This window comes from Mustela putorius, unplaced genomic scaffold (genome assembly GCF_011764305.1).
Source record: "Mustela putorius furo isolate JIRA1106 unplaced genomic scaffold, ASM1176430v1.1 tig00003987_pilon_pilon_pilon, whole genome shotgun sequence".
Taxonomy (NCBI): Eukaryota; Metazoa; Chordata; class Mammalia; order Carnivora; family Mustelidae; genus Mustela; species Mustela putorius.
The window spans coordinates 8,516,469-8,542,405 of NW_025422126.1; the positions used below are offsets into that span (position 1 = coordinate 8,516,469).

General features: G+C 44.2%; 1 protein-coding gene across 1 annotated transcript in view; it reads left to right on the plus strand.

Moving 5' to 3' along the window:
* Positions 1 to 25,937, plus strand: part of USP35 (ubiquitin specific peptidase 35) — a 51,917-nt gene that overhangs the window by 5,776 nt on the left and 20,204 nt on the right. The window contains exons 2-7 of the mRNA XM_004763463.3: positions 964 to 1,645; positions 2,655 to 2,787; positions 4,267 to 4,396; positions 4,792 to 4,893; positions 6,075 to 6,233; positions 10,535 to 10,728. Coding sequence (XP_004763520.1) covers positions 973 to 1,645; positions 2,655 to 2,787; positions 4,267 to 4,396; positions 4,792 to 4,893; positions 6,075 to 6,233; positions 10,535 to 10,728 — 1,391 coding nt within the window. The 5' untranslated portion in view covers positions 964 to 972. The remainder of the gene's footprint in view (positions 1 to 963; positions 1,646 to 2,654; positions 2,788 to 4,266; positions 4,397 to 4,791; positions 4,894 to 6,074; positions 6,234 to 10,534; positions 10,729 to 25,937) is intronic.

Genomic DNA, 25,937 nt, shown 5'->3' on the forward strand with positions numbered 1-25,937 from the left:
GGAAGAATGTCTGCAAAGGGCACAGCGGCAGGGAGAACACTATGAGTCAAGAGTGAGGGGCTGGTGTGGGCTCAGGCTGGGGAGGGGAAGGGGAAGGAAGGGCCTTGCACATGCAGAGCTGTGGAGCTACGCCTGGAGTAGGCAGGGCCAGGCCACAAACATGTTATGCTCTGCTTCATGGGAGGGAATTATGCGATCCCAGCTATAATGGAGGAGTAAGATGCAGGTAGCTGTAGGATCGGAGGGTGAGGGATGATTTCATGCCTGTAGGTCCAGGGATGTTCTAACTGAAGACAGCCCGTTTGAGGTAAGCTTTGAAGGAAAACAGGAGTTTGTCTGGCTGTGTGAGTGGGAGGGAGGTGGTGGTGGAGGTCTTGGGAGATAGGATGTTTCAGGCTAAAGGCACAGTGTATTCAAAGAACTGGAGCCTTGGAAAGATGTAGATCACTTGGAAAACAGCAAGAAGTTGGTTTGGGGCAAAGTGTGCAGAGATCTCCCCGTTGATCCTTCCTTGGGATCCTAAGTCTGCCTGCCCTCCCTCCTTGGAGGTGTGATTTTGTGTGTGTCTCCGCTCATCTTCCCCGACAGGACAGGACTTGGCCAACATCGTGGACCACAGCTTTTATAACTGGCTTCTACCAGCGCATGAATGGATGAGGTCACCAGGGAGGCCTGGGGAGAGGACAAAAGAGTGGGGAAAGGGGTGCGTGGAAGGTTCAGATATTGCCTTCGTGAGATTAAAGGCGCTCATCAGCAATAACCACAACCCCCTGGGGGCTCATTACATGCCTGGCGTTGCGCTTTACTTCATTGCAATACCTCCGCGGGAGGCATCCTCGCCCCCTTTCCCAGGGGACGAAACAGAGGCCCAGAAAGGTGATTGCACCAGTTCTTGGTGCAGGGGACCACTTGGGGAACTGGATCTTTTGGGCCGAGCGTGACCCTGCTCTCTGTCTCCTGCAGCGTGGCGTCATGGACAAGATCCTGGAGGCGGTGGTGACGTCCTCGTACCCCGCGAGTGTGAAGCAGGGGCTGGTGCGGCGCGTGCTGGAGGCGGCGCGGCAGCCGCTGGAGCGGGAGCAGTGCCTGGCGCTGCTGGCGCTGGGCACGCGCCTCTACGTGGGCGGAGCTGACGAGCTGCCCCGTCGCGTGGGCTGTCAGCTGCTGCACGTGGCCGGCCGCCACCACCCCGACGTCTTCTCCGAGTTTTTCAGCGCGCGCCGCGTGCTTCGCCTGCTGCAGGGGGGCGCCGGACCGCCGGGCCCCCGCGCGCTCGCCTGCGTGCAGCTCGGCCTGCAGCTGTTACCTGAGGGCCCCGCAGCGGACGAGGTGTTCGCGCTGCTGCGGCGGGAGGTGCTGCGCACGGTGTGCGAACGCCCGGGGCCCGCGGTCTGCGCGCAGGTGGCGCGGCTGCTGGCACGACACCCGCGCTGCGTCCCCGAAGGCCCGCACCGGCTGCTCTTCTGCCAGCAGCTGGTGCGTTGCCTCGGCCGCTTCCGCTGCCCGGCGGAGGGCGAGGAGGGCGCTGTGGAGTTCCTGGAGCAGGCCCAGCAGGTGAGCGGGCTCCTGGCGCAGTTGTGGCGGGCCCAGCCTGCCGCCATCCTGCCTTGCTTGAAGGAGCTGTTCGCCGTCATTTCCTGCACAGGTGCGTGTGAGGAGGGCCCGGGGCCGGGGAGGGGGCGCCCAGCCGCTTGGGCGCTGGCCAGGTGATTGTACGTGCAGGGTCTTGTGCTTGGCGTGCCTGTGTCAAGGTATGACGGGGTGGGTGTGTGTGTATGCGTTCGCACTTAATGCACAGGTCGGGGAATGAAGCGTCCCTTAATTAGCAGGGCTCTTCTGAGCCCCTGCCATGGGTCCCATCCTGTGGTGGGTGCTGGGCACATATGGAGGAGCGGACCCAGATCAAGCTGGCCAAGAGGAAGACCGGGGCTGAGCAGAGACAACAGAAAGGCATAGGGGGATGTCATCATGCCCTTTGGGTCAGGTGGGTTTCGTAGAAGTGGTGCCTTCTGATACAGGCTTTGAGAGCTGGACAACAGCAGGGGCAAGGCGTTGAGGGCAGGCAGGGGCGAAGTTCTGGACACACGATGGAGCCTGTACATCTCAATTCTGAAATGTGAACTTTTGGTCCTCCATCGACAACTGTTGAACTTGGACTACAGTTATAAATGAGCGAAATAAGATCTGTGCCTTTCCTGATTATAGGGTTATTCAGTTGAAAGGAAGAGAAAGCACCTGGCAGGAGAAAGAACCAAGCTCCCATGTATAAGCCCTTATCCATTTGGACAACACATTTTGATAACTAAATGTTCTTTTTCACCTCTAGGCCTTTGTGTGGTTCCACCTGGAATGTCCTCCCTCCCCTCCAGTCAAACAGCCCTTCTATCTGTTCTTGCCAGCTTCTTTGTTACCCTTTCTTACAGACCTTGCCTATATAGGTGCAGATTGGGTGAGGGGTGGGGTCAGTGCTTTTGTCTGTGCTCAGACAAAAGCCATGGGCCCCAAAGCCATGAGTTAAGGTGGGGAGGTGGCCCCAACGTGCTCTTTGCAGAAGCTTAGTCTAGTTCCTTGGCAGCATGAGGGCATGGGGGTTTGCGGGAGGTGAGGAGCCTACCTGCCTTGCTAAGCTCATCCCAGCCCCCACACCATTCCAGAGGAGGAGCCGCCTTCTAGCGCCCTGGCCAGTGTGGTCCAGCACCTACCGTTGGAGCTTATGGATGGTGTCGTCCGGAACCTCAGCAATGATGACAGTGTGACAGATTCTCAGATGCTCACTGCCATCAGCAGGTGGGCTGAGGACCGGGTGGCGGTCAGGTCTCTCTCCCTCCTTCCACTGAGTGGGATTGCTGGGCTAGATTTAGTGTCAGAAGGCCCAGGACCTCATGCTTTTTTCATTCATCCACCCTTTTTTGAGCCCTGCTCAGTGCCTGGCCCAGGGCTGGATGTGGGAGATGAAAAGAACCTTCCTCGAGCAGTGCTCTCAGGTTGGGTGCCAACTGTGTGATCCTGGACAAGTCGGTGAACTCCCTGAGCCTCAGTTTCCACCTCTGTAAAGATGGTATAAGAAGTTGTCAGGGTTCTATGGGGTCATACTGGAAGCTGCAAGTATGTTACAAAGTGTTTTTTGAGTTTGGCAGGTGTGCTAAATAGAATTTGGGTGGTTTTTAGCTCACAGCTTTTGCACATTCCCTCACTTTGTTTGAATGTCGTTGTACTTGTGATCTAGCCACACCTGCCTATCCAGTGATCCCAGAATATGCTGCCTTCCCTCCTGCCTATAGGCCTTTGGCTTTGTAGAACCCATTCACCTGGCATGCCTCCCCCACCATGCTTTCCATACCTGTGTGCAGATCTAACATCACCATCAGGCCTTCCAGGAATTTTTGGTTTTAGTTCTTAAAAGTGTGGGCTCTAGAGGCAAGCTCATTGGGTGCAGATCGTGGCTCTACTACTTCTTGCCTGTGTGATTTGGGGCAAGTTACTCCACTTCTGTAGGCCTCTGCTTCCTCATTTATAAAATGTAGTGTAATTGAGTCCACCTGTGGGGTTGTTGCAAAGATTATATAAAATGAGATAATACATGTAAAGTGTTTAGAGCAGTGATGGTAGCCAGTGTCATCGTAATGACTATTGCTTTGGTCTCTCTTTATGAGTCTAAAAGTAATGATATAATGCCATTTTCCTGGGCACGAACTATGTGGTAGCTTCATGCTCTATGCACAGAAGCATTATCTTGTGGGGGTCAGTTGGGTTAATATATGTAAGGCAGATGGAGTAGTGCTTGGTCCAGAGTGGATACTATTAGGGTTAACTATTATCACATCTTTTAATCATACAGCAACTCTGTGAGGGAGGTTTTGTCCCCATTTTACAGAGAGAAACTGAGGCTAGAGAGGGTGACTTGTTCTAGGCCACAAGCAAGGGTTTGCTGGAGCCAAAGCTACTTCCAAAGGGGAGTAGTGCTGCTTCTGCTCTTGGGCCCCATGGTTTAGGCAGGGACAGCTGAAAGCTCCATTCTGCCCCTGCAGTCTAGTGTGTGGGGTGAGGTTTGGGGTGTTGAGAGTATGCTTAGCTGGGAGCCCCAGTCTGCCAGATGCTTGTGCTGGGCTCATTTGCAGTTCTCAGAGGTGTCTTATCCATCTCACGGACCCCTGTGCATGTGTGGGTCAGTGTGGGGTCTCAGGACATTCTAGCTTATCCCTGGGCTACTCCCATCCAGGCATTGGGCCTCCCCGGTCCTTGTGTCATTGTTGCTTCCTTCTCCAGGATGATTGACTGGGTGTCATGGCCCCTGGGGAAGAACATTGACAAGTGGATCATTGCACTGTTGAAGGGCCTGGCCGCTGTTAAGAAGTTCAGCATCTTGATTGAGGTTTCACTCGCCAAAATTGAGAAGGTTGGTGGGCCCCTGTCCTAGCCCTGGCTTATGGCTTTTTCCATTTTGCTCTTGCCGGGGACAGTATGGGTCTGGGAGGCAGAGCACTGGGGCTCCCACCCAAGCTTGCTGTGACTCAGGACAATTCACTTTACTTCTATGGGCCTTAGATTTCGCCCATTCATTCCTCTGCTCATTCAAGAATGTGTTGGTCTATCTGTCCCTCTGTCCCTCCCATCAGATGTCTGTCTTGCTATCCATCTGTCCATCAACCTGGATCTGTGAGTCTGTGCTCTTGGTTCTGCATGGGTCTACTGCTTCAGCTCTAGTGTGTCTGACCACCTCTTAGGTCTGTGGCTGCACTTGGCATCTGGGGTCCAGGCCTGGGGAACTTCTGACCAGCTTCTCTCTTCCAGGTTTTCTCCAAGCTTCTGTACCCCATTGTCCGGGGAGCTGCCTTGTCTGTCATGAAGTACATGCTCCTGACCTTCCAGCACTCCCATGAGGCCTTCCACTTGGTAAGGACCCTATGTGCTGCTCTGAGGAGGGGTGGTTCTCCATCTCCCACTGGTTTGTTTGGCTGGAATCCATTCATGCTCTCTCTATTGGGATTGGGGGTTTGAAGCCCAAGACCTTGAAGTCCTGGACGTTAGGACTGAAGGAGACTTGAAACTCTGTTTTTCAGACAGGAGACGAGAGAATGTGTATGGCTTCACCACACGCCCACAGTAGAGTGACAGCCCTAGAATGAGGATGGCTAATGTTGCCTAGGACCCTGCTGTGTGCCAGGCATGGTACTAAAGACAGTACCTATACTGACTCTTAAGTTCAGCCCTAAGAGGGAGAATTCTATCATTTTTTCTGATTTTTAACTGAGGAAACTGCAGTTTAGGGAGATTAAACCACACACAGTGTCTGGGACAAGTGATATAGGAAGATTCTAAGTTTGTGTGAGTGATACAGGAAGATTCTAAGTTTGTCTGACTTCTGACCCTGTATTCTTCTGATATACCCTGCTGCCGATCAGCACCAGGTGGCCTGGCTTCCAGCCCAGGGCCCTTTCTGTTATCTTTGGGGCCATCCCTCCTGAAGGACAGCCTGTAGTTCTTGTTGGGGAGGAAGGAAGGGCTACCCTCTTGCCTTCCTTTCCCTAGACCTGACTTGCAGATGGGGCCCTAGATTTCGATGGCTCCTGCTCAGGACAGAAATTTTATGCTTTCCAATTTGCTGCAGTGGGAAAAAGCATAGAACCAGGCTTTGGGGTACTGGGGGTTGAGTCCCATCTCTGCCATTTGCCAGATGTGGTGACCTTGGACCAGGCACTTACCTCTCATGTTTGACATGTAAATGTTTGGTGAAAGAATGGTGGTAGAAGGAAGAGTAGCCCTTGTCACTCAGGCCTCAGGCTCTCCTGGCAGGTCAGTTGGCTGTGGCTTAACAGCTGGGGCTTGGGCCCAGGCTATACCTCAGCTGTGAGGAGGGAATTGTTTATTCCATTTAACAGATGAAGAAATGGAGGCAGGATATCCAAGGTCACATGTCTTGTAAAAAGCACAGAGTTCTATGTAGGCAAGAGGGATGGTGGCCAGGTGGTCAGACGTCCCTGCCTTGAGGAGCTCCGGGTATTTTCATCACTGACCACCAACACCTGTCTTGCGTTGTAAATGGTACTGAGCCTGATCCTGCTCTGCTCTCACAGCTCCTCCCTCACATCCCACCCATGGTGGCCTCTCTGGTCAAGGAGGACTCCAACTCGGGGACCAGCTGCCTGGAGCAGCTGGCGGAACTGGTCCACTGCATGGTCTTCCGGTTCCCGGGTTTCCCAGATCTCTATGAGCCTGTCATGGAGGCCATTAAGGTGAGTGACGTTCTCCCCCTCCTTCCTTGCCCTGCTTCAAAAAGGGTGCCAGCTGGGGCCTTGCTTAAGCCCGCAATATAGGTTAATGGCACCCCCCCCCCCATCATTTGGTCTCTACCTGTGTCCTCTCACCTCCCCTCTCCCATCCTGTGCTTCAGGCACTCTGAGCCACCTGCCCTTTCTGTAGCTGGTCATTGCTCAAGATTGCGCTTGGCCTTTGCATATGCCATTCTCTCAGACTAGAAACCCTCCTCTTGTTTCGCCTGCATATCTCCTGTTCCCATCGAGTCTTACTCATTAAGGCTCCGCCCAAGAGTTACCTCCCTCAGAAAGCCTTCTCTGACAACTCTCGATACCCTTCCATACCTCAGGCTGGGTGACTTTTTGGGGGCTCCCGCAGCTCCCACATCCCTTTGTCATGTGTTGTCACTGTCTGCCTATGTCTGTTTCCACCCGCACCCCCCACCCCCCGCCCAAGCAGGGATTGTTATAAGTGTTCACATGGCTTTACTGCTGCCCTGCTTTGTGCCAGACCCAGGCTGGGAACTGGGGACATAGGCACGAGGCAGCCCAAGTCACCTCCACAGAGGAGCTTGTAGCCTAGCGGGGTGACAGGCTTGCACAGAAGTAAGGAAAGTCCTGTGAGGAATGAGAGAAGGGAAGGATCATCTCCAGTTAGAGGAGGAGGCTACAAGGATGAAGGGGCTTCTGAGCTGGGCTTGCTAGGTTGTTAGGACAATAGCTTTTGTGGGTAGTGCCACATTTGACCATATTTTCCGCGTATTTTGTTTTTTAATGCTCGTTAAGATGCAAGAAACAAGAAGCAGGTATTGTTGCCCGAATTTCGTAGACGAGGGAAATGAGACTGCAGAGGCTTGGTGACTTGTGCAGTCATGGAGGTAGTGAGAGACACACACAGGCAGGGTGCGTGATTGCTGAGCCCTTTCCTCTCGCGTGATACAGAGGGCAGGTCTGGGCGTGGGTGAAAGATGTTTAGGTAGGTGGTGGCCCTTACAGAACCTGTGATCTGACTTCCATTTCTGTAGCACAGCAGATAGGTAATGTGGAAAGCATCCTCCTGCAAAGCACCTAGAAATGCTTGTTAAAATATAACAAACGTCTTTTTAAGTACATAGCTGAGCTTGCAAGAAAGTAATGGGGAATCCCCAGGGGCCAAAACGGAATCGAGAACTGGAATCCAGAATGGTAAATGAGGGATGATGCTCTTGTGCCCTGTAGTGGGGAGGGAGTGGGGAGCGTATAACTGTAGTCACTAAACCGCTTGAGCTTGCAGGGACAGGAGGTGATGCTTAGGGCCTGCTCCCCTTGGGGAATTAGCAGTAAGAGGCCCATGTAAGTCAGGACCCAAAAAGGCTTTTGCTGCTAGTGAAAGAGTGATCTAGAAAAAAAAATACAAACATGGTCTCGCATAGATTTCAAGGAAACTTTTCTGGCTTAGTCTGCATTATGGATTGGGAAAAGTGAAATTTGTCATCATTGGCCTGCTCTTGTGGGTTTAGGGGTTCAAGTTCTCATTGTCTTCGGGGTTGTGGGCATTCACATTAAAAGTAGTTATGAACTAGTAATACCCTAGAGTTGCCTTGTAGAAACAGAAATGAAAGTGCTTTCAATTCACAAAGATAAACCTCTACTAAAGATGAGTTTATAATCCAAAAATTATAAAACACGGAAGGGAACAATCTACCATGAGTGAGAGTCAGTTAATAACTTGAAACAAAACCTCTGGCATTTACTTAGATCATCTCAGGTTTTCCAGCTTTGCAGGAGAATGCATTTATTTTTAAATGGAGAACACCTACAAGAGAAGCCTGTCACTGGAGGTAGATGAGCAGAGGAGACAGAGCTTTGACTTGCTGGAAGTGACTGTTACTGTTTCCTGCTAGCTTGGGAGCTTCTGGTGGGCAGGGACCATGTCAGGATTTCTGTGCCCAGCAAGTATCTCTGTGATCTCTGAGTGAATGAATGTGACTGTCGTGTGAAAAATGCAGTTGTGGAGGCATGAGCAAAGAGGAGGGAGCATGGCCTTGCACTGGGCACTGAGGGAAACCCACACTGAGTGAGACTTGGGCTTTTCATGCTAGGATCTATTGCCCGATCTGGGCGACAATGGATCTGTAAATACCGGTACCACTAGGTGCAGGCAGCAAGGTATAGAACACGTGTGTACCCCACTTGAGATCCTGGGATGTCTTCTAGAGGGGGGCTGTAGGAGTGAGGCCTTGAGGGATGGGAACTGGGAGAATGGGGCATCCGCAGGTGTGTTCAAGGGAGAGGCGTGGGAGTGGGAACGTGCAGTTTGTCAGTGGAGTAGAAGGGACATTGGAAAGATCAGACTGGAGGGCCTCAGACCAGACCAACTCTGCTTCCTCTAGCAGATATGGGCCTCTCAAACCTTTCCTCCAGAGTACTGGAGCCCAGAAAGGGGCTGCTTACACCAAGCAGGCTGACACAAGCTCAGTGTTTCTCTGGAATCTCCTTTTATCTCTGAGATTCAAGTACATATTTTATAAACATTTGTTTTAAGGCAGACCTTTTTCTTCCTTGAATATTAGAGAATGTGGCTCCAGGGAGATGTGCTACGTTTGTCCTGTGGCTTTGAATACCTCTTGGTATGAGCCAGTGTGGGAAGCAAGGCAGCAAAGTATCCATAGAATGTTATTGTTTATAAAACTTTACATGTTTTCTTTGAACACATCCTTCCTTGAGGCTCCTTTATAAGTAAATTTGGGAAAGTTCTCTCAGGCAATTTCTCTGGGAGCTGTGGTTCTTGCTAAGGGAGCCATTGTATGTCACATGAGAAACTTGAAACCAATTTTGTAGTGTTCTCTCTCTTTTTTTAAAAGAGTACCAGAGTAGCTTCTTTGGAGAAAATGACTTTTTTTCCCTAGTGTCGATAATTTTGCATCATGCGTATGTGCACATGCATGAGCTTCTGTCTTTCTGCCTTTTTGTCCCTATTCATGTGTCGTATGGGGGAGTGGGAATTGGATAGGGAACAATAGGAAGACAAAAGGGGCTAAGAATGGGCTAAGAAGATAGTAAGCCCATTGTTTTTTGTTTTTTAATTTAGAGATGGGGAGGGGCAGAGGGAGTGGGAGAGAGAATCTTAAGCGGGGTTCCCTTTCACAACCCTGAGCTCAAGACCTGAGCTGAAATCAGACACTTACCCATCTGTGCCCCCAGGTGCCCCAAGCCTTTATCTTTTTAATGTTGCCTTTGGCAGCTCCTGTATTTTTATCATCTGTGATAGGTGACTGATCTGATAAATGTTCCTGGGAAATGAGTGTGCACAAATGTTAAACCACTTGTTGAGTAGGACCTTCTACGGTGGCCGGATGGTGTATGCAGGGGTTACCAGGGCCTTCAGTGCTAAGCTGGTTTGAAAGTTTGGAGGCTTGCACAAATCTAGGTCTGTGCTCAGGATCTGGAAACAATAGGGCTTTAAGGAATGACACTAAAATCTAACAAGTAGTTCTGTGTTATGCTTAGGAGTTTTTCTTTAAAATAGATTAGAATCCGTGCTGGGGAATGTTCTTTTAGGTGCATCTGTTTTAATGTATGAGAGTGAGTAAGAAAGCATGCTAATCCCTGAGTCCTTGACCTAGGATCCATATCTCAGGACCCTCCCACCATCCTGTCTGTGAGATTGTGCTGGCGGGGTGGAGGTGGGGGCGGTTGTTGGCCGCTAATTAAACCTGATGGCAGACCTAAAAGGAGGAGGGCTCGGAGGAGCCTTATTGTATGCAAGTACTGTGAAAATATGGAGTGCCAAAATAATACAGAGTAGGAGTAGCCTCCTTGACAAATGAGGAAATGGAGTCAGAGAGTCTCACTGACCATTGCCAGGCAGTTAGGACCAGAGTCAGGATGAGGCCTGAGATCTTGACATTGTCTGGCTGGTGGGCCTGTGTTGTCATTGCTTACAGTCTGTCATACCCTGCGCTCCTGTAAGAACACATGGACTCTTTATTTATTGTCTGTATGTGCTTGGAAAATTTTTTTTTCTGCCTCTTAGTTTTTTCACCTATGAAATGGGCATTTTACATCTTCTTAAGACAGTTCTGGCATGAAAGGTGATCTAGAAGGCCCATGTGTCAAAATGAGAACCTAGAATAAGTTCGGAAGCAGAAGGCTGTTAACATGTATATCTGGGACATTTGTGGGGTGGTGGGCTTGGGTGGGGTTGCGGTTGGCTGTAGTCCAAGAAGGCTTTCCGGAGGAAGTGATATTTTTAGAGCTGACCGTGGTCCCCACCATCCTGCTGGCTTTTCCCTCCTCAGGACCTCCATGTTCCCAATGAGGACCGCATCAAGCAGCTGCTGGGGCAGGATGCCTGGACCTCGCAGAAGAGTGAACTGGCTGGTTTCTACCCCCGGCTAATGGCCAAGTCAGACACGGGCAAAATTGGTTTAATCAATCTGGGCAACACATGCTACGTGAACAGCATCCTTCAGGCCTTATTCATGGCTTCTGAGTAGGTGCTGCTTTTGAATTTCCTGTCTGCCCCTCCTTCTCTTCTTTGGGCTCCCAGGTGTGTGGGGTGGAGATGAGGGGTTGGAGAGGGTAGTGGGGGGGTGGTGGTTGGAGAGGATGGGGCCTTCTTTGCATTGGTGGCATAATTTCCTGAGGTTTGTGGGCACATGAAGAGGCAGGTGAGCAGTCCCTGAGAGCTTCAGACCATTGACAAGGCAGTAGGATGAGACTGGATGGGAAATTGAGATGGGACTTTGTGGACTAGGCTATGGTGGGAAGGGGTCTACTCTGGGTTGGTCAACATCACTGATTTTTTCCCTGGAGTCCAAGGGAATGGATTGTGTTTTCCACTCACTCTGGTATTAGGCAGTCCCTGCCCCCTTATTAAAATATAATCTTTATTGGCAATGGCTACCTATCTAACTTCAGGCTTGATTAAAGATCACTCAGGGTTTCAGTCACAGAAGTAGAAATCTTTTCTTCCCCCAGTTTTTTTTGTGTGTATGTGTGTGTGTGTGTATGTTAAAATGTACATAAAATTTACAATATTAACTATTTTAATTGCACAACTCCATAGTGGTAAATACATTCACATCGTTGGGCGATTATTTCCACCATATAACTCTTTTCATCTTGTGAATCTGAAATTCTATACTTCCTGAACAATAACGTCTCAGATTCCTGTTCTCCCTTCCCCCAGGCTCTGGCAACCCCATTATACTGGCAACCCAAGTGTTGCTTTTCCATTTTGGCCATTGGGAATACTGCTGCGATGAGTGTGGGTGTACAAATAGCTCTTTGAGATCCTGCTTTCCATTCTTTCGGGTATATGTCCTGAAGTGGAACTGCTGGGTCGTAGGGTCGTTCTGTGATTAACTTTTTGAGGAACCTGCATGCTGTTCTCCACAGTGGCTGCACCACTTTACATTCCCACCAGCAGTCCACTTGGGTTCCATTTTCTCTACATCCTTGCCAACATTTTTTTTTTTTTTTCTTTCTAAGAGAGCCGAGGGAGGGGGAGAGAGAGAGAGAGAGAGGATGAATCTTAGGCAGGCTCCATGCCCAGTGCAGAGCCCAAGGTGGGACTCTGAGCTCATGACCTGAGCCAGAATCAAGAATTGGTTGCTTAACTGACTGAGTCACCCAGGCACCCCTCTGTTTTATTGATAGTAGCATCCCAGTGGATGTGAGGTGGTATCCCATTGTAATTGTGATTTGCATTTTTCTGATGATTAGTGATGATTTTCTGATGAAAGTTGAGCATCTTTTCATGAGCTCTTTGGCCATTTCTATATCTTCTTTGGATACTCTGAAGTGGAAATGCTGGATCACAAGGTAGTTCTCTATTTTTAATTTTTTGAGGTACTCTGTACTGTTTTCTAGAGTAGGTATACCAGTTTACATTCCCATCAGTAGTGTGTAAAGATTCCTTTTGTTCCAGGTCCTTGCCAACATTTGTTATTTCTTGTTTTTGAAATAGCCATTCAGACAAGGGTGAGGCGATACCTTATTGTGGATTTGGTTTCCCTAATGATAGTGATGTTGAGCACCTCTTCAGGTTCCTGTTGGCCATCTTCTTTGAAAAATGATCTTTTGAGATCCTCTGCCTCTTTTTTAGTAGGATTGCTTTTTTCTTGTTGAGTTGTCTGAGTTCTTCATATATTTTGGCTATTACTGACCCCTTATCAGAAAGGCGATTTGCAAATATTTTCTCTCTTTTTTTTTAGGATGCTTTTTCATTTTGTTGATGGTTTCCTTTGATGTGTAAGAGCTTTTCAATCTGATGTAGTCCCACTTATTTTGCTTTTGTCACCTTTTTTAAAAAAAGTTTTTAGTTTTTATAAACATATAATATATTTTTATTCCCAGGGGTACAGGTCTGTGAATCGCCAGGTTTACACACTTCACAGCACTCACCATAGCACGTACCCTCCCCAATGTCCATAACCCCACCCCCCTTTGTCATCTTTATTTTTAAGTCAGATCTAAAAAATCATTGCCAAGGTGAGGCCAAGGAGCTTATAGACTGTGCTTTCTTATGGGAGTTGTATGGTATTGGGTCTTAACATTCAGTTTAATTTAACGTTTAAATCCATTTTGAGTTGATTTTTGTGTATGGTGTGAGATAAGGGTTTGGTTTCATTCCTTTGCATGTGGCTGTTCTGTTTTCATAGCACTGTTTACTGAAGAGACTGTCCTTTCCCCACTGTATATTCTTGGCTCTTTTTTGTATATTGACCATATAAGCATTTTTTTTTTTTTTTGCCTTATTTTGGGGCACTCTTTTCGGTTGCATGGATCTCTTGATCTTTTTATGCCAGTACTGTCTTGTTTTTGATTACTATAGTTTTGTAATGTAGTTTGAAATCCAGAATCGTGATGCCTGCAGCTTTTTCTTTTTTAAAGTTGCTTTGGGTATTTGAGGTCTTAGATAGCGCCATACAAAGTTTAGGGTAGTCTGTTTTATTTCAATGAGAAATGCCATTGTCAATTAGATAAGGATTGCATTGAATTTTAGATTGTTTTAAGTAGTACGAACATTTTAACAGTGTTCTTCCAGTCCATGAACACAGAATACCTTTCCGTTTATTTGCATCATCTTTAATTTCTTTCATCAATGATCCTCATTCTGACACATTGTCAGAAGACCAGGGAAGTAGCCTAACACTGTGTCACAATACGTGCCTTGTTTACTTTGCTTTATCTCATCACATGGGCATTTTATCATCTCACCTCATTACAGGAAGAGGGTGAATACAGTATAGTAAGGTATTTTGAGAGAGATCGATCATGTTCACATTACCCTTATTATAGTATGTTGTTATATTTTATTGTTAGTTGGTAACATCTTACAGTGCCTTATTTATAAAATAAACTTTATCATAGATATGTATAGGAAAGAACAGTATATATATATATATATATATATATAGGATTTGGTACTATTTATAGTTTCAAGCTTCTGTTGGAATCTTGTATCTCCTGCAGGTAAGTGGGGACCACCGTACAGGTCTTTTACCTTCTTGGTTAAATTTGATGCGAACATAAATGGTATTTTTAAATTTATTTTTCTTATGGTTTGTTACAGGGTATTGAAATGCAACAGACTTTTGTATCCTGCAACATTATTGAATTACTGAGTTTATTCTAAAGGTTTTTTTGGTGGAATCTGGGTTTTTTAAAAATATGTAATATCATGTCATCTACAAATAGAGACAGTTTTATTTCTTCCCTTCCAATTATGATGCCTTTTCTTTTTCTTGCCTCATTACTAGCTAGGACTTCCACTACTATGTTGAATAAAAGTGAGGGTGTGGACATTCTTATCTTATTCCTCATCTTAGAGGAAAAGCTTTCAGGTTTTCAGTACTGAGTATGTTGTTAGCTTTGGGCTTGTCCTAGATGGCCTTTATTATGTTGAGGTATGTTTCTTCTGTACCTACTATTTTTGAGAGTTTTTATTAAACATAAATGGTTATTGAGTTTCATGCATCTGTTGAGATGATCATACAATCTTTATCCTTCATTTTGTTATGTAGTGTGCTGTGTCGGTTGCTCTGTGGATATTGTACCATCTTTGCATCCCTCCAATAAATCCACTTGATCATGTTATATGAACTTTTTTGTGTGTTGTTGAATTTGGTTTGCTAATATTTTGTTGAGGATTTTTGTATCTGTGTTACCAGGGATATTGGCCTGCAATGTTCTTGACATTGTCTGATTTTGGTATTAGGGTAATGCTGATCTTATAAAATAGTTTGGAAGCATTCCTTCTGTTTTTTGGAATAGTTTGAGAAGGCTTGGTATTAATTCTTTCAGTGTTCAGAGAAATTCATCAGTGAAGCCATCTGGTCCTGGTCTTTTGTTTGGGAGATTTTTAATTACTGAATCATTCTCCTTACTAGTAGTCATCTGTTCAGATTTTCTACTACTTGATGATTCAGTCTTAACAGTTTGTATGTTTCTAAGAATTTCTCCGTTTCTTCCAGGTTGGAAGAAATTTGTTGGAATATAATTGTTCATAGTAGTATCCTAATGATCGTTTCCATTTGTGTGGTATCAGTTGTAATGTCTCTTTCACTTCTGGTCTTATTTGTGCCCTTTCTCATTTTTTCTTGGTGAGTGTAGCTAAGGGTTTGTCCATTTTGTTTCTCTTTTTCAAAAAAAAAAAAAACAGCTTAGTTTTATTGATCATTGTTATTGTATTTTTAGTCTCCATTTATTTATGTTCTGATCTTTATTTCCTTTATTCTATTTTTGGGCTTAGTTTTTTTCTAGTTCCTTGAGATGTAAAGTTTGTTTATTTGAGATCTTTCTTGTATATTTTTTTTAAAATATTTTATTTATTTATTTGATAGACAAAGATCACAAGCAGGCAGAGAGGCAGGCAGAGAGAGAGAGGAAGGGAAGCTGGCTCCCTGCTGAGCAGAGCCCCCTATATGGGGCTTGATCCCAGGACCCTGGGATCATGACCTGAGCTGAAGGCAGAGGCTTTAACCCACTGAACCACCCAGGTGCCCCTCTTTCTTATATCTTAATGTAGGCATTTATCACTATGATTTTCCCTTTTAGAATTGCCTTTCCTGCATCCCATAATATTTAGTATCCTGTATTTACATTTTCATTTGTCTCAAGGTATCTTCTGCTTGGTCTAATCTGTTGTTGAATCCCTCTGTTGTGTTTTCCAGTACATTTATTGTGTTCTTCAATTTTGTGATTTCTGCTTGGCACTTTCTTATATTTTCTTTCTCTTTGTTCAAGTTGTCACTTTGTTCATGCACTGTTCTCCTTGCCTTGGTGAGCATCGTTATGCTTATTGTTTTGACATACAAAAAATAATTTCTCTTTTGATTTCTTCTTTCACTCATTGGTTGTTCAGTAGTATGTTGTTTAGTCACCACATATTTGTGAATTTTTTTTTTTTTTTTTATCCTTCTAAGTCGTTGCTGGTTTCATACCATTGTGGTCAGAAAAGATGCTTGATATGATTTCAGTCTTCTTAAGTTTATTAAGACTTGTGGCCCAATACATGATCTATTCTGGAGGATGTACCACATGAGCTTGTGTAGAATATGTATTCTGTTGCTTTTTGGTAGAGTTTTCTGTAAAGGACTGTTATATTAATCTGCTCTAACGTATTATTGAGTAGATTATTCTTGGTCAGAAGTTTTCTCTTAGTCACACCAGTCCCTTCTAGTCTGCAAAATTTTTGCAGGAAATACACTGATATACTTACAAGGGTTCCCTTGTATATAACAAGCTGTTTTCTTCTAGACACTTTTAAGGTTCTCTTTTTGTCTTTAACTTTCAACAGCTTAATTGTAGAGTGTTAGTGTGGGTCTCTCTGAATTCATCTTATTTGAACATTCTTGGCTTCCAAATCTGGATGTCTGTTTCCTTTCCCGGATTAAGGAAGTTTTCAGGTATTTCATCAAATAAGTATTTATTTATTTATTTGAAAGAGAGCATGAGATGGGGGAGGGCCAGAGGGAGAAACATACTCCCTGCCAAGCAGGGAGCCCTATGTGGGACCCAGTCCTGGGAATCCAGGATCATGACCTGAGCTGAAGGCCGTCACTTAGGAAACTGAGCCACCCAGGCATCCAAGTTGTTGTTATTGTTTTTTTAAAGATTTTATTTATTTATTTGACAGAGATCACAAGTAGGCAGAGAGGCAGGCAGAGAGAGAGAGGAGGAAGCAGGCTCCCCACCGAGCAGAGAGCCTGATGTGGGGCTCAATCCCAGGACCCTGGGATCATGACCTGAGCTGAAGGCCAAGGCTTAACCCAGTGAGCTACCTGGGCGCACCCACCCTGCTTTTTTTTTTCTAAGAGAGTCTCTCTCTCTCTGTATTTATTTGTCAGATAGAGAGTGTGAGCTTGCACACAAGCAGGGGGAGCCGCAGGGAGAGGGAGAAGCAGACTCCCTGCCAAACAGCCTGACACAGGGTCGATCCCAGGACCCTGAGATCATAACCAAGCCGAAGGCAGATGCTTAACCCACTGAGCCACCCAGGTGCCCCTCATCAAATAAGTTTTATGTCTTTTTCTCTCTCTTCTCCTTCTGAGTCACTTTATGTTGTGAATATCGGTCTGCTTAAGTTTGTCCCATAAGTCCTTTAGGGTATCTTTACTGTTTTTCATTCTTTTTTCTTTTAACTGTTCTGGAGGAGTTTCACTGCCCTGTCTTCGAGTTTGCTAGTGATTTCTTCTGCTTGGTCTAATCTGCTGTTGAATCCCTGTGTTGTGTTTTCCAGTACATTTATTGTGTCCTTCAATTTTGTGATTTCTGCTTGGCACTTTCTTATATTTTCTTTCTCTTTGTTCAAGTTGTCACTTTGTTCATGCACTGTTCTCCTTGCCTCAGTGAGCATCGTTATGCTTATTGTTTTGAAAACCCTGTCTGATAAATCATTTTTCTGAGGTTTTATCTTGTTTTTTCATTTGCAATAGGTCTCTGTTTCTTCTTCATCCTTGACTGTCTGTGTTGGTTTGCATGCCTTAGATAAAACAACTACTTCTCTGGGTCTTGAAGGAGTGGTGTTGTGTAGATGAACCTTTTTGTTCATCCTTGCTCTTGCTTTTGGCTGTCTCTGAAACCACTGTGATTGCCTAAGCAGCCTGCTTTGTTCTTAGTGGCTCTTAGTAGTTCAGACTATGCCCAAGACCTGTCAGTGTCCCAAAGGGGAGGATCTCAGGCAGCAGCTAGATGCAGGGCTTACTGGAAGCCAGAACCTCAGGTAGCAGCTTTTAAAGTATGCAAATATACCTCCTTTGAGTGAAGACTGGGAGATGGGCATTTGCATCTTTGAAGATATCCTAATAGTCCTTTTTCTTGGAAAGACTGTGCAATTCTGTCTGTGCCTCTCCGCTGTTCCCTGGTATGGTAGCCCAACTGTTTTCTGTTTGTTATGGTGCTATGTAATCTGCAAGTGTAAGCTTCAGTGGCCACCAGAACCAGACCATCAAGGGGTGTTCCCTGGGTGGTAACTGCAAAAACCAGGGCTGCAGATGTGTGCATAAGCCTCTTTCTGGGAGACACTGGAAACCTGGAGTGAGGCAGAGGGAGAGTGCAAAGATGATACCAGTTAGCCTCTGCAGTCTTTGGAAGGTGTTTCAGTTGTTCCTGGATATGTGTTAAATTAGAAGCTCACACCTCAGGCTGAACTTTTAAGATAGACAGATGAACTTTTTAGCAGAAAGACTGGGCATGATTCACTCAGCTGCCTCTCTGCTGGCTCCTGAGGGGTTAGCCGTGGTGGGTCCGTGCAAGCTGTTGAAGTACTGTTTCCCAGTTTGCTATAGCGCTGTTGGTCTTGTGGACATTAGCCCCATCCCTTAGGTGCCCATTCCTTAGGTGCAGGTCTTAAAAGTTAGGGTGCCAGATGTGGCATTCATATCCTTCCCTCCTCAGGGAGAAGCTGGTAGTTGTGATTTCCCTCCTGATCGTGGGTCACCATGCCAGAGGTGGGGGCTCTGGTGAAATTGTGTCTCTATCTCTCCTTCCTGTGTCTGTGTTTTTCTCATTTCCCTGATGTGTAGGAGCTGCTTAGCTAGTTCTTAGATTTCTTTTGAAGGGAACTTTTCCATATGTAGCTGAACGTTTAGTGTGTCTGTGAGAGGAGTTGAATTCAGGATCTTTCTATTTTGGAGTGAAACCCTGAATGGTTTCTTTCTGTACAAATTTTTAAACTTTCATGAGGTCCAGTTTCTGTAATTTTGTTGTTGTCTGTGCCCGTGGTGTTTTCTCTTAGATGGTTGCCCAATCCAATGTAAAACTTTTGTGCCATGTTTTTTCCCCCAAGAGTTTTGTTGTTTTGGATTGTAAATGTAGGTCCTTGATCCATTCTGAGTCTTGTACGTGGTGTTATGTAAAAGGTCCAACTTCATTCTTTTGCTGTAGACATTTACTTTGCCCAGCACTGTTTCTTGAAAAGTTTGTCCTTTCCCTCATTGAATGATCTTGGCACTTCGTCAAAAATCACTTGACCATGTTCATGAGGGTTTTTTTCTGGGTTTTGTATTCCATTGGTCTCTGTGTCTGTCTTTATGCCAGTACCACATTGTTCTGATTACTGTAACTTTGTGTAGTAGGTTTTAACATCAGAAAGTAAGAGTCCTCCCAGTTCTGTTCATCTTTTTCAAGATTTTTCTTCATTATTTGTGATCCTTTGGGATTCCATATAGATTTTAGAAGTTTTTTTCTGTTGCTGCAAAAAAAATGTCATTGGATTTTCCTAGGGATTACATTGAATCTACAGATCACTTTGGGAAATAATGACATTTTGACAATATTAACTCTTCTAATCCATGAAAATGGAATGTGTATCCATTTATTTATGCCTTTGATTCTTTCAACAGTGTTTTGTAGTTTTCATTGTGTAATCTTTTAACTCTTTTTAATGCTATTGTAATTGGAATTGTTTTTGTAATTTTCTTTTTGGATTGTTCTTTATTGGAGTATAAAAATGCAACTGGTTCTTGTGTGTTGACTTTGTATCCTGCTACTTTGCTGAATTATTAGTTTGAATAGCTTTTTCTGTGGTTTTTAGGATTTTCTACATAACAAGATTATATTCTTTGCAGACAGATAACTTTACCTCTATTATTTATTTTTTGTGTGATTGCTCTGGCTAGACCTTCTCGTGCTGTGTTCATCAAAAGGGGTGAAATTAGGCATCCTTGCATTGTTTCTGATCTTGAGGAAAAGTTTTTAGATTTCACCACTGAGTGTTTTGTTTGCTATAGATTTTAGTATATGGTTTTTATCATGTGGAGGTAATTTCCACAATTTCTATTATGTAGAGTATTTTTACCATAAAAGTGTACTGACTATTGTCAGTTGCTTTTTCTATATCAATTGACTTGATCATGTGGTTCTCTCCTTTATTTTGGTGATGTATATATATTACATTGATTTTTTTTTTTTTTTTTTTTTTTTGGTATGTTGAACCGTCCTTGCTTTCCAGGAATAAATGCTACTTGGTCATGGTATATACTGCTTTCATTATTATTTTTATTTATTTGTTTAATAGTACATTTCACCTTTTTAAAATATTGTTAAAGTTTATTTATTTATTTTAAGTAATGTCTACACCCAGCATGGGTCTTGGACTCACAGCCACAGGTCAAGAATAGCATGTTCTTCCAACTGAGCCAGCCAGGCATCCTGGTGTATACTGCTTTTAATGTGCTGCAGAATTCTGTTTGCTTATATTTGTTGAGGATTTTTGTATTAGGATTCCTAAAGGAAATCAGTCTGCAGTTTTCTTACGCTGTTTTCAGCTTTGGTATCAGAGTTATGCTGACCTCCTAGAATAAGTAAGATGTAAGAAGTGCTTTTCAGTATTTTCAAAAAGTTTGGGAAAGATTGGTATTAGTTCTCCTTTAAAAATTCGTAGAATTCACTTAGAGCCCTGAGGTCCAGGACTTTTCTTTGTTGGGAGATTATTGATTACTGATTCAACTTCCTTCCTAGTTTATGTCTGCACAAACTACTCTTCATACTACTCTCTTATTATTCTTATTTCTATTGAATTGGTATTGATGTCCCCATGTTAATTTCTGATTTTAGTAATTTGAGTCTTTTTTCCTTAGTCCATCTAGCTAGATGTTTGTTAATTTTCTGTTAAAGATTTTATTTATTGGTCAGAGAGAGAGAGCATAAGTGGGGGGAGTGGCAGACAGAGGGAGAAGCAGACTCCCGCTGAGCAAGGAGTCCAATGCAGGACTTGATCCCAGGACCTTGGGATCACAACCCGAGCTGAAGGTAGACCCTTAACAGACTGAGCCACCCAAGTATCGCATGATTGTTAACTTTGTTGCTCTTTTTGAAGAACCAACTTTTGGCTTTTTTTTTTCTCCTATATTTCTGTTTTCCGTTTTAATTTTCTCTGCTCTAGTCCTTTATTTCTTTCTTCTAGCTTCTACCTTCTTCTGGCTTCTATTTCTAGCTTCTAGCTTTCATCTAGCTTTAGTTTGTTCTTTTTCTAGTTTGTTAAGTTGTGAATATAGGTTGTCGATTTGAGATCTGTCTTGTTTTTTAATATGAGCATTTATAGCTATGTTTCCCCTATCAGTACTTTGGCTATATCCCGTAAGTTTTGGTATGTTTTGTTGTGTTTTCATTTGCTTCTGAGTAGTTTCTAATTTTCCTTGTGATTTCTTCTTTGGTCTTGGGTTGTTAAAGTGTCTCGGTGGCTCAGGTTATGATCCCAGGGTCTTGAGATCAAGCCCACATCAGACTCCCTGCTCAGCGGGGAGTCTTCTCCCTCTCCCTTTGTCTTTTGCTCTCCCTGCTTGTGCTCTCTGTCTCCTTTGCTCTCTGACAAATAAATAAAATCTTAAAAAAAAAAAAAAGTTATGTTGTTTAGGGGTGCCTGGGTGGCACAGTTGGTTAAGTGTCCAACTCTTGATTTTGGCTTAGGTCATGGTCTTAGGGTTGTGAGATCGAGCTCCAAGTTGGGTTCCTGCTGGGCCTGGAGCCTGCTTCAGATTCTCCCTCTTCCTCTGCCCCTCCCCACCCCTCTGTAACTCCCTCTCTCCTTACCTCTTAAAAAAATGTTAATTTTCACAATTTTGTGCATTTTCTTTTTGTTACTAAATTCTGTTCATCTAGGTGTGGTCGGAGAAGATTCTTTGATATTTATCTTTTAAAATCTGAGATTTAATTTGTGGCCTAATTAATTTGTGGTCTTTCTGGCAAATATCTCATGCGCACTTGAGAAGAATGTGTACTGCTGCTTTTGGGTGGAGTGTTCTGTACGTGTGTGTTAGATCTAGGTGGTTCTTGGTTATTGTGTTAAGTCCTCTGTTTCCTTAACCTTCTTTTTGGTTGTTCCTTTTTTTTTTTTTTGACAAGAGAGATCACAAGTAGGCAGAGAGGCAGGCAGAGAGAGAGGAAGGGAAGCAGGTTCCCTGTTGAGCAGAGAGCCCAATGTGGGGCTAGAGCCCAATGCGGAGCTTGATCCCAGAACCCTGGGATCATGACTTGAGCCAAAGGCAGAAGCTTAACCCACTGAGCCACCCAGGCGCCCCTTTCTGGTTGTTCTATCCGTGATTGTGGGTAGGGCACTGAGGTGTAGAAATGTCGATCTCTCCCTTTAAATTTTGTTTTTTGTATTGTGTATTTTGATGGCCTGTCATTTGGTGTGTAAATGGTTATAATTATCTTTTTTCTGTATTGAGCTTTTTATCAATATATATTTTTGAGTTTTGTAAGCTTTTTTTGTTTTAAGGTCTATTTTGTCTGCTGTTAGTACAGCTGCCTCTGCCCAGTGCTGGTTTTCATTTGTATAGAATATCCTTTTCTGTCCTTTCACTTAACGCCTGTTTGTGTCTTTGAACTGCAAGTGAGTCCCTCACAGAGAGCCTAGAGTCAGATTGTGCATGTTTATCCATCTTGTCAATCTTTGTTTTTTGATGGGAGGGTTTAATCTATTTGCTTTTATAGTAATTATGGATCAGGAGGGACTTCTGTCACTGTGCTATTTGGCTTCTTCATACCCTTTAACTATTTTTGTCCCTAATGGCCTGCATTCTTGTCGTCTTCTGTGTCCAGTTGAGTTTTCATAGTGAAATGTTCAAATTCTTTATTTCCTTGCTTGTATATTGTATAGTTGTTTTCTTTGTTGTTACCATGGGGATTACACTTAACATTCTAAATTTAGAACCTTCCAATTTTAATTTGTAGCAGCTGAATTTCAATAACATAGAAACCTCTGCTCCTTTACAGCTCCTTCACACCTGTTTCGGTTGTCGATGTTGCAAAATTACTTCTTTATACTCTGTATGTCTAAAAAACATAAATCAGTAGTTCCTTTGTGTTTTAAGATTTTTTTTATTTATTAGAGAGTGAGCGAGAGCAAATGAGAGAGAGCATGAACGGGGGCGGGGTGGCAAAAGGAGAGGGAGAAGCAGGGAGCCTAATGTGGCGCTCTGGATCTCAGGACTCTGGGATCATGACCTGAGCTGAAGGCAGACACTTAACCTGCTGAGCCACCCAGATGCCCCAGGTCATGATCCCAGGGTCCCTCATCCGATCTGGCTCCCTGCTCATTGGGGAGCCTGCTTCTCCCTCTCTGCCTACCGCTGCCCCTGCCTGTGTGCGCACGTACTCTCTATCAAATAAATACATAAATCTTTAAAAAAAATGTATTAGTTGTCTAAATAACATGAAGAGAAGATAGTTACAAACCAGAGTTAGAGTAATTCCTAGCTCTTACATTAGTAATCTTTTCTTTACATGTATCACTCTCTTAGATAACATTGAAACAAGAAGCACAGTTGAAACAATAGTTACAGACAGTGGCTAAAACAACAATGACTTTTATAGTTGCTCATGTATTTGCGTTTTTTTTAATAGTTTTTTTTTTAAGATTTTGTTTAAATTTGTTTATTTGACAGAGAGAGATCACAAGTAGGCAGAGAGAGAGAGGGAGAAGCAGGCTGATGGAGAGTGGAGAGCCTGATGTGGGCCTCGATCCCAGGACCCTGAGATCATGACCTGAGCTGAAGGCAGAGGCTTAACCCAGTGAGCCACACAGGTGCCCATGTATTTGCTTTTGTTGAGATCTTTATTTCTGCATGTGCTTCAGGGTGCTGTCAGGGTACTGTCCTTTCAGCTCGCAGGACCTCACTGGACGCCCCTGAACATGCCTGCAGGGCAGGGCAGGCTAGTGGTCCCAGAGTCTCCCAGCTGTTGTTTTATCTGGGAATGTTCTGAGTTCTCCTTCAATTTTGAAGGATAGTTTTGCCACATTTTGGGTTCTTGGTTAACAGTTTTTTTCTTTGAGCGCTTTGACGGTATTTGTCCATTGTCTTCTGGCCTCTAAAGTATCTGATGAAAAACCTGCCAATAACTATTTGCTTAATTAGTATTAATGATCCCTTGTTTGGGATGATTCATTTGTCTTGCTGCTTTGAAGATTTGGTCTTTGTTGATCTGATTTGTCTGTTGTCATCCCCCCCTTTTTTCTATTTAATGTGTCTCAGTGGGTCTCTTTGAATTCATCTTACTTGGGGTTCCTTGAGTTTCTTGGCTCATTTATGGTTTTAGTCCAAGTTGTGTAATTTTCAGTCATTATTTATTAATATTCTCTCTGCCCCTTTTTCCCCCCTTTTCCTTTGCTGGGACTCCCACAATGTATATATCGGTCCTTTTGCCCCTGGCTTACAGGTCTCCGAGGTTCTGTTCCCATTGTGGCAGTCTTTTTCCTTTCTGTTCCACAGCTGTGATTATTTCCATTGTTCCCTCTTCAAGGTCAGCGGCTCTTCTGCCTGCTCAGATCTGCCTTTGCATCCCAGTGAGTTTTTGATTTCAGTTGCTATTCTTTTCAAACCCAGAATTTCTTTTTGGTTTCCATTTGGGTTTTCTGTCTCTTTGTTGACATTTTCATTTTATTTACATTGTCTCCTTGACTTTCTTCACACCTTTAGTTCTTTAATAATTTTTTTTTTTTTTTTTAAGAAGGGCAGAGGGAGAGGGAGAATCCCAAGCAGGCTCCATGTGCTGTTAGCGGCTCGACTTTATAACCTGAGCTGAAATCAGGAGTCAGACACTTAATTTACAGAACCACCCAGGCACCCCTTCCTTTACTTCTTTAATTATCTTTAGAAACCGATACTTCAAAGTCTTTGTCTGATTCATTGGCCTTTAAGTCTTTCTTGGGGACAGATTTTGTTGGATTGTTTATTTTCTCTGGAATGGGCCACACTTTCCTGTTCCTTTGTGTGTCTTCTGTTTCTTGGACTCTGGACATTTGCTTTTAATAATGTGGTAACTCTGGAAATAAAATTCTTCTCTTCCCTCATTGTTTGCTGTGGGTTGGTTGGTTTTTTGTTTTTTGCTTTTTTTAATTGTTGTAGGCTGTCTCGGTGTGGAAGCTCAGCCTGAGGTATAAACGAAATGTCTTCTTTTCTGAGCCTTTCCTTGGGCATGTGCAGTCACTTTTTGATTTTCTCTGTATATGCAATTTCTGAGTGTTCTAGCTTTTAATGTCTGGCTTCTGAAATGTGAAAGGTTAAAAAGGAAAGGAGGCCAGAGGAGCACTGGCCCTTTAAGTCTCCTGGCGGTCACTTAAGCTTAAGGTGGAGGGGCTTGCAACCAAGGTGTGTGTGTGTGTGTGTGTGTGTGTGTGTGTGTGTGTGTGTGTAGCAGCAGCAGCAGTGGCTGCTTGCCTCTTTGCCCCTTTGTGAATCTATGCTCTATGAATCTATGCTCTGTGAATCTATGCTCTGTGTAGAGCTCAGAGCATAGATTCCCAGTATTTGGGAGACAGAATACTTTTTACCCTCCATGCGTCCTGCGGGCTGTGTGTAAACTGTTCTAGAAACATGTACACAGCTGCCTGCCATTTGGCTAGGTCGTGGGGATGGATAACGGCTGCTGTGCTAAGAGGTGAAATTGATAGCAGTGAACAGTGGAAGCCTTCTCCTCCAAGTTGCAAGCTTTCAGAGGACTCCAGAGTTTTGGACAGTTTTGGACAGTTTTTTGGACTGATTCTGCCAATGCAGTTTTTGTTTAGGGAGACTGTTTCCTGGTACCACTCTGCCATCTTCCCAGAATCGTTCCTCCTTCTCATTTTAAAACCTTTTTTTTCTTCCAGATCAATTTTAGGTTTACAAAACTGGGAGCAAAGTATCAAGATTTACCACTTTCTTTCCTCACAGTTGCACTGCCTCTCCCATTATCAACGTCACTCATCACACTAGTACACTTTTTTTTTTAAACCAAGGATGAACCTGCATTGACACATCATCACCCCCATAGTCCACAGTTCATGCTTACTCTTGGCATTGTCCATTGTGTTGGTTTGGACGAATGTGTAAGGACGTGTAACCGTCACTGTGGTATTATACAGAATATTGTCATTGCCCTAAAAATCCACTGCATTCTGCCTCTTTGTCCCCCTTCCAGTGCCTGGCAATCACTGATCTTTTCACGGTTTCCATAGTCTTGCCTTTAACAGAATGTCGTATAGTTGGAATTGCATGGTTCCGTATTGGTTTGTACTTTTCAGATTGTTTTCTTTCTCGTAGTATGCATTTAAGATTCCTCCGTTTCTTTTTATGGTGTAGTAGCTCATTTCTTGTTAGTGCTGAATAGTATTCCATCATCTGGTTGTACCACAGAGCATCCATTTACATATTTGAAAGACATATTGGTTTCTTCCAGGTTTTGGTTATTAAGAATAAGGTTGCTGTCAACATC